The sequence below is a fragment of the Eleutherodactylus coqui genome, chromosome 5, assembly GCF_035609145.1.
Source record: "Eleutherodactylus coqui strain aEleCoq1 chromosome 5, aEleCoq1.hap1, whole genome shotgun sequence".
NCBI lineage: Eukaryota > Metazoa > Chordata > Amphibia > Anura > Eleutherodactylidae > Eleutherodactylus > Eleutherodactylus coqui.
This window is the reverse complement of record NC_089841.1, coordinates 164,082,790-164,095,794: the sequence shown is the minus strand read 5'-3', so window position 1 is coordinate 164,095,794 and position 13,005 is coordinate 164,082,790. Positions and strand designations below refer to the sequence as shown.

Below are 13,005 nucleotides of genomic sequence, written 5' to 3'. Positions count from 1 at the left end.
TTCTTGCAGTGAGCCGTGACCCGGCAGTGACGTGCAAGGCCGCCTACAGCTGACGCTGGTGATGGTGGATCTCGGCTTATAGGAGGTGAGAGCAGGAGACTTCCTCGTAACATATGTCTCCGAACCCTATGCCAGCTATTGGGGTAGCTACCGGCCGGCAGTGTGCCCGGGTGTCCTGCTGGTAGACTGGGTGCCCCTTCACCCATATGGGACCTTAGTGGCAGGAGCATTGCGGTGAATACTTAGAGCCAGTGCTAATCTGCTTAACGAGATCCCTTGTCTTCTACCTGGTGCCAGCCTAATCTGCCCTGCCATTGCCCCTTCCCTTTGTAGAAGTGCAAGTCTCGGCATGCAGAGCAATCTAAAGGAGAGCTGCAGCAGCTGGTATTACCTGCAGGCACACAATGTCCCTGACCTTCCCTTCCTTCTCTTATGTAATGCTCCAGACTTTCCATTGGCTCCCATGCAGGACGGCTGCTGCATCACTGGCGCTTTGTACAACAGTTATTTGTGAGTTCTGATGTCAGATGTGCTGCCCCCCTCTGGTGACCCCGCTTCTTATTACCTCCACCTGACATCTGGACACATGCCAGGCTGCTGCTTCATTCATATAGATCAGTGTTTCCCAACTCCAGTCCTCATGACCCCCCGACAGGTCATATTGCCTAGAGTGAGGTCCACTCTCTGTCTATGGCCTCATGTCCATGGTCCCGCTGGGTTTCCCCGTGAAGAATCCCGCAGCGGATTACACCCGGCCCGCAGACATGAGGCCAAAAATACATTATACTCACCTGTCCGGACGCTGCGCAGCTCTCCTCCGTCGCAGCTGGATCTTCTTTTTTCTGTACCGCGGATGCATTCTGGATGCTGGTGCCATGGCTTCTTTTTTTTTTTTAACTCCTGCTTGTCCGCGGTACAGATGCAATGACGGCTGCGGACGTGCCACGGATCCGGACGGCTTCAATGGGAGCCATCTGTGCAGGAAAACCACATCAAAATGGAGCATGCTGCGGTTTTTTGCCCATGCGTGTGATCTGCACGTCAGGGGAAAATAACATCTGCAGGTATTTAATTACCTGTGGGTGCCCAATGATTTCCAATGGGTGCAGGTCGCACATACGTGGCTTTTGTAAATCTATTTATGCTGTGGACATGAGGCCTAATGCTGTGTACAAAATCAATCTGGAGTATACTCCATAACTATGTATCCTAGGATGTGCAAGTGATATACCAGTGGAGGAGCGCGAGCGGTAGCGAGATTCTTGTATATTACAAAAAAATTGTGAATTAGTAAACACCCCCCCCCCCCCCCCCCCCTACATTGAGCGAATTTAAGGATAAAGTCAAGCGACTCTACCATGGAAAAAAGGCATATACGTTAAACATAAAGCAGGACACAAATACAGTAAGATCTGGTCCAAATGGTTGGATGCATTTGGCACAACTGGACTTGCGCATTAGGTAAACCGACTGTACAAGAGAAACAATACGTAGGGTATAGACTAGTAACGAGAGAGCAAAGTAGTGACCCATGAAATAATCACAGGGCATGTGTCTAAATGTATCTGGCTGATGGTTAATAAGTTGCTATTGTAATTCTACATTGTATTGTGATATAATGTTGCTGTACATGTAAGAGGGAAAGCACAGGATTCACTGAACCAGGGATTGAGCTCATAGACAGTACAGCTGACTGTGGTCAAAGGGACAATGTTAAAGAGATAATCTGAAAGGATGGAGAATTTCATGGACTCATTTTTCATCTGTTTACTCAGTATGCTGGAGGATCTATATACCGGAGACACGAAAGAGACTTAAGATGGGAGGGGGGATCGCAACACTTTTGTTTATTTCTGTTTTTGTTAAATAAGAAAAGTGATGAAAATCCAAATAAATATTTAATATAAAAAAGCCCATTGATCTACACTGGGACTTTCAGATGTTTGTCCTATTTTGGTGTATATTATGCGCTTAATATGCCCATTGTAGGCTATGGGGGCTCTGTAATACGTTGGAAATCTGCAGTGGCCAAATCTGTACCTAATGGTGCAGATCGTCTTGCGGGTTTGCCATGGATTTCAACTCTTGCATTTCAAGGGTTGAATTCTGCAGTATAAACAGACATGCTGTGAGTTATAATATGCAGCATTAAAAAAAAAAACGCTGCAGATGCCTTGTGGAAAATTTCTACACCATTTAAAGGAAATTTTTGAAATCTCCTCCATACGGCTTATACTGTAAATGCTGCAGAATCATTGTGTGAAGCCGGGCTTAGTGTAACAGATTTGTGGGCTAACCTCTTCTCAGAAACAGTCCATGTAAGCTTGGATCCCACCTTTTTTGTTAATTTTTTTTTATAGTTCTTTTTGAGCAGAAAACCGAATGCACACGGGCGGAAATTCTGCAGCGGGATTTCATGCGGAATTTCTGCTATTGAATGCTGCTATAGGATTGCATTGGTTTACGCAAAGTAATGCAGTCAGCCGCGATTTTCATCGTGGGAAAACTTGCGCTATAAAAAAATTGCAGCATGTATTTCAGTGCGAGGCTCGCATGGCCGCGTCATCGCTGGTGCGCCCGCTCTGCGCATATGTGGTTGTGCACCAGCCGGCACTTCCGCACAGCAGAGCGAAGACGCCAGACAGGTAATTTGGCGGTCATGCAGGGGCACAGCGTCGCATCCGGCTACGAGAATCTCGCAGTCGAAATTTGACCTGGCCATCTGCATTCGGCCAAAACGGGACATGATTCCAGTAGAAAGTAAGAGCTATAAAAAACAAATTGGGGATGTTTGCCTGCTCTTCTGTGCTAGGATCTACTCACATTTTTGATGTACTGGAGAGCCAATACCCCAAGGCTATGTGAGGCAGTCTTTGGCGTGTTAGTTCCTGCAAGAATGAGTCAAAATCTGAATGCATCTGAGCTATTTTTGCACAGATGCATACGTGTGCATGTATAAAAACTCCATTAGGGGCAAGTAACAAAAGTTGGCCGCTAAATGTATATTGGTTGTAAAATGGGGCTTTCTCTGCACCGAGTTCACAATCTTCCCTGCCTGGGGTAAGGGAAGTTGCTCATACACCTTCAAAGTCATGAATACCAATTCAGAGCCTTATAGGAAAGGGGTCTTGTCTTGTTTTTCACTTTTTTGATACCCTTATGGATCTTTCAAACATTGCATTTTTTTGTATCTCACTGTATAGCAGGTAAGTATGAGTCCACGAGCGATATAATCCCTGCTAACATTCTGAGCTCTGCCCTTTTGGAACAGTTTGCTTTGTTTGTAATCTGTACGGCAGTGCCACCTGAGTGCTGAAATCTCACTTGCTAAACTGGTCTTGCAGAGTTTTCTGTGTACATGTGCATCCTATTGCGGTCTGTGAAATCGCATGACAGCTGTGAAGGTGGTCTCTGTGGGCATGGGATTAGCTGGGTTACCTGTGTACCAGAGGGGCGGACCAGGCAGGTGCTGGTCTCTATAGCATTCTCCTATTTCTTGGATTAATTGCTTTTATTTAACCCCTCCCCATTCTTTTATTTCTCCTTTTCCAGACCTCATTTGGGCTTCTTTTACTGTATACGTGACTCCAAGCTTTTTTTTCTTCTCCTGTAATCAGTTTATTCTTTGGGGACATGATGTAACAGAGTGAAAAAGCAGCACATACACTTGTAGTATAATCTCCTCTTCCCGCACTGTGTCTGTGACTCTTCTTGGTGCCAGTTCTAAAGTAGCACAGATCAGTTATTACATATTTGGTAAGTTTGCCAAACTTTTGAGACTGCCTTAAATGTGTGCATGTGTAGATACCTTCATTACTGCTTTTTGTGTCTGGTAGGTTCACGGTCTTGGTTTAGTTATCTCATTCCTGTGGTGACTTGGGTAAGATGGCAAGTGCAGGTCCAGCCGCCTCTGCATCTGCAGAGAATTCAGGCCCTGGTGGAACAAGTGGAAGTAGTAATGGCGAGGGGAGCAGCCAAGACAGTACATTTGAGTGCAACATTTGCCTGGACACAGCCAAGGATGCAGTGATTAGCTTGTGTGGCCACCTCTTCTGGTAAGCAACCCATCGTTATTTGAAAGCTTCACAGGCTGGTAATATATATTCTGTATAAAGTGCTTTTAAAGGGTTTTTCAGGGAAATACTACTGATGACCTTTCTTCGGGATAGGTCATCAATAGCTGATCGGCTAGGGCCCACCGCTGGGGACCCTGGCCAATCAGCCGATTGGGCGCATGCTGTCATTGCCACTACACACAAGGTACGGAGCAGAAGCTGCAGCTCTGACCCCTCTATAGTGGCCGGTGCTTGTAACTGCAGGCGCAGCTCTTATGAAAATCAGTGGAAGCTGGGTCTGCAGTTACAAGCGCCGGCCACTACAGAGGGGTCAGAGCAACAGTTTCTGCTTAGACCCCTGTGTATTGCGACACTGATAGCAGGCAGCTGATCAGCTGGGTTCTCTAATTAAACATTGATAACCTATTCTGAAGATAGGTCGCTGGAAAACCCTTTTTATTGCAAATGTCCAATATTCTTATTTATAAAGAAAGCTTTTATGTAAATACAGTAATCCAAGAGATTCTGGAACATTTTAATACTGCCGTCATATAACAGTTTTTTTTTCTTTTATCTTTCTAGCTGGCCGTGTTTGCATCAAGTAAGTTTTATACTATTATATATTCTGTGCATGGTATTAGCCAGTAATGTAGGTGAGGGTGGGCACAAGTGTAGGACAGCAGTGTAATAATATAGAATTGTAAAAAAGGCGGTATGTGATGCGTAAGAGCAGATGTTGTTGTTAGATGTTTTTTTTAGGTACCCAGTGAATACTATTGATAAGTTTTTTTTCTCCAATAAACTTGAACATTTAAATTAACACCTCTTTGGGGGAAAAAACAGATCTGTTGGAAATGGATGCAAACTGATAAAAAGCAACTGTAAAAAAAAACTGATCAGTGTTTCTAAAAAAGGCGCTTTTTTTCATTTTGCGGCAAAAAAGTTATTTTAAAAATGGGGGCGGCGCACAGTTGTGGGCTGCATTCACACGAACGAATATTGGCTCGGTTTTCACGCCGAGCCGATATATGTCGTCCTTATCTGCAGGGGGGAGGATGGTAGAGCCAGGAGCAGGAACTGAGCTCGTGCCCCCTCTCTGCCTGCTCTCCGCCCCTCTGCACTATTTGCAATGAAAGGAGGCGGGGCTAAGTTACGAGAATTAGCCCTGCCCCATCCCGCCTCTCCCCATTGCAAATAGTGCAGAGGGGCAGAGAGGGGGCGGGATCTCAGTTCCTGCTCCTGGCTCTTCCATTTCCCCCCCCCCCCCCCCCCCCCCCCGTAGATGAGGACGACGTATATCGGCTCGGCGTGAAAACCGAGCCGATATACGTTCATGTGAATCCAGCCATAGAATGTTTTGTGATATTAAAAGTCCCAAATGTTTGCGCAAATGGATATTTGCTTAAAATTTTGTGACTTTTTTCTATTCTACACCAGCCTTGCCATTTAAAAAAAAAAAGTGGGCATGGTTTGTCGGAGGAGGCTTGGCCGCCCCGGGTCGGCAGATGTAGGTATGATTTACGCCAGAAGCTGGACCAGCGTACATTTCTGAGAAGGTGCACAGAGGTGCCAGAATGTGTTCAATACACGAAGAGTCCTGTGCCTCTTCATGTATTCAGCACATCAGGGAAAATTATGCTAATACCGGCGTAGGAAATGCCGCGGATTAGTATTTTTTTCCCCAAAGATTTTTCAGCAGGTTGGAAGAAAAAGTGTTGGGAACCTGACTTTACTACAGAGAATAAAATGAAGTGTGAGTTTTGACATGCAGCGCCACATGCGATTTGTGATTCTCCTGTAGAAACTGTTGCAGAAATGTTTCTTAGAATTACTTGTTTCTTGTAAACACTGGGCCTTTAATTTAATTTTTTTCCCGGTATAAGGGTGCATTCAGACAACCGTATATTGGCCGGGTTTTCACGCCCAGCCGATATACGGCGTCTCTCTCTGCAGGGGGAGGAAGCTGGAAGATCCGGGAGCAGTGCAATGAGCTCCCGCCCCCTCTCTCCCCCCTCTCCACCCCCCTGCACTATTTTCAATGAGGAGAGGCGGGACGGGGGTGGAGCTAATTACCGGAACTTAGCCCTGCTCTGTCCTGCCTCCTCTCATTGCAAATAGTGCAGGGGGTGGAGAGGAGACAGAGAGGGGGCGGGAGCTCAGAGCACTGCTCCTGGCTCTTCCAGCCTCCTCCCCCTGCAGAGAGAGACGCCGTATATCAGCTGGGCGTGAAAACTGAGCCGATATACGGTTGTCTGAATGCACCCTAAGACTGTATTTACGCAGGTGAGAGCAAATTGCATAATTTCTAGACTTGCACAAAAATAGGATATGCTGCGACTTTTCAATCTCATAGTATTGATGCGAGAGAAAATTTGCTCATGTAAATTAACCGATTGAAGACAGTGGGTTATTGCACCACATTAGTTCTGTTCGTCTCGCAGTCTCACAGAACTCGTGCTTTATTCTCACCTTAAGAGTATCCATCTGCAATGCAAATTTCTGGCGGAACTGCAGGCGAATCCCTGCTGACTGCCGGCACACCTATACTTCTCATTTCCAAATTTCAAACCATATGAGAAGTCCAGGGGAATTGGCTGAGATGGTGAGATCCGGCCTGTGTTCGTTTACTCTTAGTCGGCTAATGAGGACTCACTACTTGTGTCTTTCTTGTCTTCAGTGGTTAGAAACGCGACCAAATCGTCAGGTGTGTCCAGTGTGCAAAGCTGGAATTAGCCGTGATAAAGTAATACCTTTGTATGGAAGAGGAAGCACGGGGCAAGAAGACCCTCGGTAAGCAAGATTTATCTCTGTTTAAGCCTAAACAGTGTTTTCTGGTTTTTATTAACTGGGTTGTTTTTCACATTAATCTTATACAATCTTATTTCCATTAGGGAAAAAACTCCTCCACGGCCTCAAGGCCAGCGACCAGAGCCAGAGAACAGAGGGGTGAGTGAAGTGTGAAAGTTTAGGTGGTTGTACAGTGTGTCACATGATGAAACAATTGCTTCTGATCTGTAATTCTGCATTGGCTCCTGGGAATTGCTAGTTAACGCGTAACGAGCTTCCCAGGAGTAAAACTAATTAACAATAACAAGATGACGCAGGACATACAGTGCTTCCTGGTTTTCCTTCTAATGCTCTGAATCAACGATTGGCCATTTCCTGCTTTTTCATGATCCAATCTATGTATTTGCATATACCCCGTTTCCCTGAAAACAAGACCTACCCCAAAAATAAGCCCCAATCATTATTTTTAAATAGTGTCCAGGCAGTTATACATGTAAAAAAACAAATCTTTTGGAGCAAAAAATTATTTTCGTGGAAACCCGGTTTTTAAAGCACGGTGCATCAGTGAAGGCCGTTATGTGTCAGTTTCACGGGCTGAAAATGGATATTGCGTTAAGCATCTTTTAGTCGTCTGCATCTTCCATCAGGTGTAATCACACTAATCTCATGTCAAGCTGCTGTTCCTGTTCGAGCAACTCTCCTGTTAATATAATGTACAATGTGTTCACATTATGTCACATCAGTTTACAGGCAGTAATAAGCCATCGCATTAAGCTGTCAGCTATGAGCAAAAACATTGTTGTGTTTTGATATTGCGCCCCCTGTGTGTCACGTGGGAAAATATGCAAGAAATATGCAAGGGTTTTCCGGGCAAAAACTGTTTATGAACTACCACAGGATAGGTCATCAATAGGTAATTGCTGGGGACCCTCCGTTCCGGATCCCCTTTCGATGAGCAGATCTCACAGTTCACGGTCACTGCCGGAGGCCAAACATGCATCATAGGGGAAAAGGAGAGGAAGCGGCCTAGATGGAGATTGATTTCTTGAAATCCGTGGGAGCTAAAGTCTGCTATTACACTTCAAGCACTTCTGCCTTTGACACTGGGGTCGGGCGCTGAAGTGTAATGACAGACATCTGGCCCACTGCAGTGACAGCGGGCAGGACAAACAGCTCATTGCCAGGGATCCCAAGCAGCGAGTTCCCAATGATTCACTATTGATAAACTACCGTGAGGAAATGTCAATAGTTTTTCGCCCAGTAAACCCCTTTAACATATTTGTGCACTATTCCATTGTTCTGGAAGGTTTCAGTTGCACATTTATAAATCTCATGCAGCATATAAATATAATTGAGATTAGTAAGTGTTGGCTTGGTATAAAAAGTGCTTGCCATGTCCCTTCCTATATTGGAGGGTCTTGCTGCTCTCCTATGAGGACTAGGAAACGGTAGACACCAGAACCCCTATTATTATTGAATCACCCTGCCACTATAAATGAGGATTTATAATTTACCTATAAGCCCCCTTCACATGGAGTATTTCTGATGTGGACACTGAATGGTAGGAGATGTTTTAAACATGCCTAATGGTCGTTCTCCATATTTTGAGAGACCTAGTGGTTTGCAGCCAATACAGAGCCTAGTTGTTTTCAGCTCATGCTCCTGGAATATCAAAATGTGCCTGACGTAAAGTTTTACATTCAATTATTTAAAACCATGTTATTTTTTTCAAATGGCTATTTAGGCTTTGTTCATCTGGTGGATTTTAACACTAAATCCACCCAAAATTATTCTTTATTATATATCTCTCTAAGTATAGTCAAATTTGTAATGTGAAATGCAGTGGGTTTGTTTTTTTGCTATTTTATTATTAAAGTCGTACTTTTTTGCATGTATTTTTACTGTTCTATAATACCAAAAAAGCTGCAAAAAAAGTAACTAGCCTATAGTTAGTCTAACTAGAACCAGTGCCACCCATGTTTAGTGAAATGGGCCGAGCTGCTCTACCATGCATAAGTCATGGGGGAAAAAACATGAGACCCTTTCTTCTAATCTCAGACAACCTCTTTAAAGAAAACCTGTGCCCAAGAAACCAATACAAGTATGTTCTTAATATTCTTGGCTGTGCAGTTAAGTTGCGGCGGGTACTACACTGTGATTGTCTAGAATACTCTAAGTTGCTTGACAGATCTTTTCAGCTCACGTACATTAAAGGCTGGGTTCACACAGGGCAGAATCCCGTTGGAAATCTCGCAGTTTTGCCGCAGCAAAAAACAGCGAGATTTCTGCCAGGAAAGCGCAGCTTCAAAACCCACGGCACTTAGCCACGGGTTTTGGAGCAACTTGGCTGCATGCTTTTCCGTTGCGGCCGGCGCTCCCATAGAGAGGAGCTTGGCCGCAACGAAAAAAAAAATTGACATGTTGCGGCCGGGGATCCGTGCTGCAGCGCCGGCTAATGCCAGCTTTGCTGCAATGGATTGTCCGTCCCGTGTGGATGAGATTTTTGACAAATCTCTTCCACATGGCTGGCTAACAGCGGGATTAGCGGCTACAGGCGGATTTGCCGCAGCGAAATTCTGCACGGAAATTCTGCGGCAAATCCGCCCTGTGTGAACCCAGCCGAAAGGGGTTTTCCAAATATATTTTTAAATAGGTTTGGGAGCTCCATGTCCAAAACTATATATTCAATTTCCCTGTGACAAAGATTCAGGTGGTTTCTAATAAATCCTGTGATGTCAGTAAAGGTGTCACAGGGATTCCCTCTGCAAACAAGGTGTGTGTCCTGGGGAAAAAAAGTTAAAAAGGGGTAGGCTAAGAGTTAAAAAGGGGTAGGCTAAGAAATAAAGACAATCTCCTTTGGAATGCAGCACTCCAAAAGGTGAAACTGTCAACTGGGCATGAAGGCCCAAAACACCACTGGTCATGAAAGGGTTAATGAGTTTTACTAGTCTTCCTGGTTATAATATAATATACATTTTTTTCCATTATCCAGGGCTTCCAAGGGTTTGGTTTTGGAGATGGAGGCTTTCAGATGTCCTTTGGCATTGGAGCATTTCCCTTTGGAATGTTTGCTACAGCATTTAACATCAATGATGGTCGTCCTCCACCAGGTACAGCAGCATTGTAATGAACTCTAATAACCATATTCAAAGTCAAGAGGGCGTATTGTAGAACTCTTCACCCACTTCTGCCCTCTGCAAGCTTTGGTCTTCGTTCTAGCATTTGTGCTGGACAGAATGGTGTAGTTGAACTGAAATAGAGACCAGCGTTTGCATCTTTGATATTTGTTTTGGTAATTAGTTCAATCTGGATGCTGTTTTTGGCATAATGGGGCAAATAAATAAATAAACCTATCTGTGCCAGTTTCTGACAAAATTTGCATATTTACGCAAAAATATGTGACTTTTCTTTCTGCACTGACCCTTGCCAGTTTTTAAATAGTGGGTGGGGCTTGAGGGGCGTGGCCACCAACCTACAGATATATGTATAATTTACGCCAGGACCTGGCATCAATTACACCATAAATATGTCAGGTTGGACCTGGCATACATTTCTGAGAAGCGCACAGAGATGCTGGGATGCGCTTACTACATGAAGAAGCCTGCACCCCCTCTGTTTATTCAGCACACATGAAATGGGGCAATTTTTCTAAGCCCAGTCTTGGAAATACAGGGCTTAGTAATTGTCCCCATAGTGTAAAACATGCGAATGCAGTCTGATCTTGTTCTATATTATAAACCGCATTCACAGTTCAGCTGGTTGTCATTGTGGGCAGCCAAGCTCATTAGTGTATAGAGTACAGTAACTGTAACATAGTGTTCAAAGGGGAGCATTTGCTTTAAACCATGCACCTTCACAAGTTTGTTTTTTACTAGCATAAGATACTAAATGTTCACTATGGAATTGTTTTGAAACCTCAAAGAACACACTACAAAGAAGAAAAAAATCTTAAAATGGACTCTTTGTTTAGAAAGTATATCGGCTCCAATGCATGATGAAAGGAGTTCTCTGGGACCAACAAAGTAAAAGGCTAACAGGCAGGGAATGGTCTTTAAAAAAGACAAAAAAACCTCACCGATTAAATGGCCCTCTAATTTTGTATAGTTGCCCTGATTTCCTTGTGTGACTGCCAATAAGTGGTTGCAGTGGTCAAGTGAACAATGGATGGCTGTGACCGCTGCAAGAGCTTCCAGGACGGCTGCGTCTGATCATTGAAAGGATGAATACTACTTAATTTTTATTATAGCCCATTCCCTGCCCAGAATTTTTTTGAAACACAGATAAATTGACCTAGGTAGATGTTCTGGATAGGATATGTGCTTTCACAACAAAGTTGCAATAAAAATTATCCATGATCTCCATACACAATATAACTAAAAAGTCAGAATTCTAAATGGCAAAAAAGAAACCAAACCTCCGAAAAAGAAGGTGTATCCAATGAAGCATGTTAGGGGGCCAGTCTTTGATTTTTAATTAGCCAAATAGTTGCAATGCCTCTGATTCAGTTTGCTAGGTAGCAATACCCCAGACCTATATAGAACAACTTGTATGGGACACTGCACACCTGGCACACTGAACCCAGGTTCTCATTAAGTTTTGAGGTGGACGGAGCACATGGATAATTTTTGTTAGCTCTTGGCAACTTTATGGAAACTTTTTCTTTTTCTTTTTGTCTTGTAAACATTCAAGGTTATTATCTTTTGAGTACAATGTTCTTGATTCTCTCTTCTGTCTTTTGACATGTTTTACAGCTGTCCCCGGAACACCTCAGTATGTGGATGAACAGTTTCTGTCTCGTCTTTTCCTTTTTGTTGCCTTGGTAATAATGTTTTGGCTGCTGATCGCTTGAATATCACTGATTAATCTGTGGATGGCAGTAAGGACTGAATGTCGTTCATGGATATTATCCCAATACCTGTGATATCTTACCCTGAACTTTGTCCTGTATCCTCCTCTGGCCTCTGAAGTGCTACTCTCTAGTCACTGCTCTTTAGATTACAAGAGGGCTGTTTAGACAAGAGTAAAAAAAAGCACAATAGTATTAAAGGCTATGGAGGATTAGTGTCGCTGACAGATGACATATATACTGTGCAAGAGAACACCATTATAATCATTTGGAGGGGAACAGGGTGAGAATGCTGAACATATGCAAATCAGAATAATAAGCGTAAGGAAGCACATACAAATGGAGAATAAGTGAAGAAGCAGCCTCTCAGGATATTGGAAGCAAACGTAGGAGACTACTGAGTGGAAAATACACCGTTTTTTTGGCAAATATCAGCAAAACTATATTTCTGGGCAGCAGGTGGTGCACTGCGTGGTATATGTTGCAACGTACGAAGACGTGGGAAAGATAGATGATCAGGATTCAGGAGCAATAAGACTTTGAAATGAGTTCTACAAGTAAAAGCTCTGGATGAAGAGTGAATCATTTTTGTCCAAAATGCATGCTCCAAGATCTGCCCCTGATCTTCATTGGAAGATGCCATGCAGTCTGTAGATATTCTCAATGTGCTTCGAAATAAAGGGTGTCGAGTCCTCAATTTTATGAGATTTTTAATAATTCACTGGGATTAAATGTTAATTTTAAGATATATTCTAGTACTCTTGTCTTCATTTTCTTCTGCTTTTTATATGCTTTTTTAGTGCTGTGGAATGACTTTATCAAGAGGTTTTGCTAGTAAAACAACCTGAATAAATGCAATATAACAGAACATGAATTGATTACATTAAAAAGAAAAGTGTAAGTAGGACAGCGCGTCAGAGTAAATTACACAACAAAGTGTGTCTGAAGTAATGAAAAAATGGGAAGGGGGGGACTCACCTGGTGTGGGCAGCTCGATCTAGGTAAGGAATGGCCATCACACCTCCAATCTCCGTCACACCTTCCCGCTCCAGGACGTACATTTACGTCCTGGAGCGTCGGGGTATGTATGCAGAGAGGTCGCAGGGCAACCTCTCTGCATACAGCACAGGCGTCAACTGTTTACTACAGCTGACACCCAAGATCGGCCGATCGCGGCTATTAACCCTTTAAATGCCGCTGTCAATTCTGACAGCGGCATTTAAAGCCCCCGAACGCTGTTCGGGGGTCCCGGGGGAGCTGTGCAGGTGTCATGGCTGCCGGGGGCCTTCTGAAAGGCCCCAGGGCTGCCTCGAGAGA

At 43.9% G+C, this 13,005-nt stretch overlaps 1 protein-coding gene across 2 annotated transcripts; it reads left to right on the top strand.

Annotated features, from left to right (window-relative positions):
- Positions 1 to 2: 2 nt before the first annotated feature.
- Positions 3 to 12,436, top strand: RNF185 (ring finger protein 185). Of its 2 annotated transcripts, none has more exons than XM_066603628.1 (7): positions 3 to 85; positions 3,837 to 4,055; positions 4,638 to 4,656; positions 6,733 to 6,845; positions 6,947 to 7,001; positions 9,835 to 9,952; positions 11,594 to 12,436. In XM_066603628.1, the coding sequence occupies exons 2-7, from the start codon at positions 3,886 to 3,888 to the stop codon at positions 11,689 to 11,691; spliced, it is 573 nt and encodes a 190-aa protein (XP_066459725.1). In that variant the 5' UTR covers positions 3 to 85; positions 3,837 to 3,885; the 3' UTR covers positions 11,692 to 12,436. The 2 variants fall into 2 exon arrangements, with proteins under 2 accessions (XP_066459725.1, XP_066459726.1); XM_066603629.1 differs by lacking the exon at positions 3 to 85 and adding an exon at positions 3,618 to 3,756.
- Positions 12,437 to 13,005: the final 569 nt, after the last annotated feature.

Bases quoted from the DNA above. Each gene is read 5' to 3' on its own strand.
- RNF185 (XM_066603628.1), top strand. From the start codon at position 3,886: ATGGCAAGTGCAGGTCCAGCCGCCTCTGCATCTGCAGAGAATTCAGGC. The intron at 7,002-9,834 runs GTGAGTGAAGTG...TCCATTATCCAG, and splicing joins CAGAGCCAGAGAACAGAGGG to GGCTTCCAAGGGTTTGGTTT. The intron at 9,953-11,593 runs GTACAGCAGCAT...CATGTTTTACAG, and splicing joins TGATGGTCGTCCTCCACCAG to CTGTCCCCGGAACACCTCAG.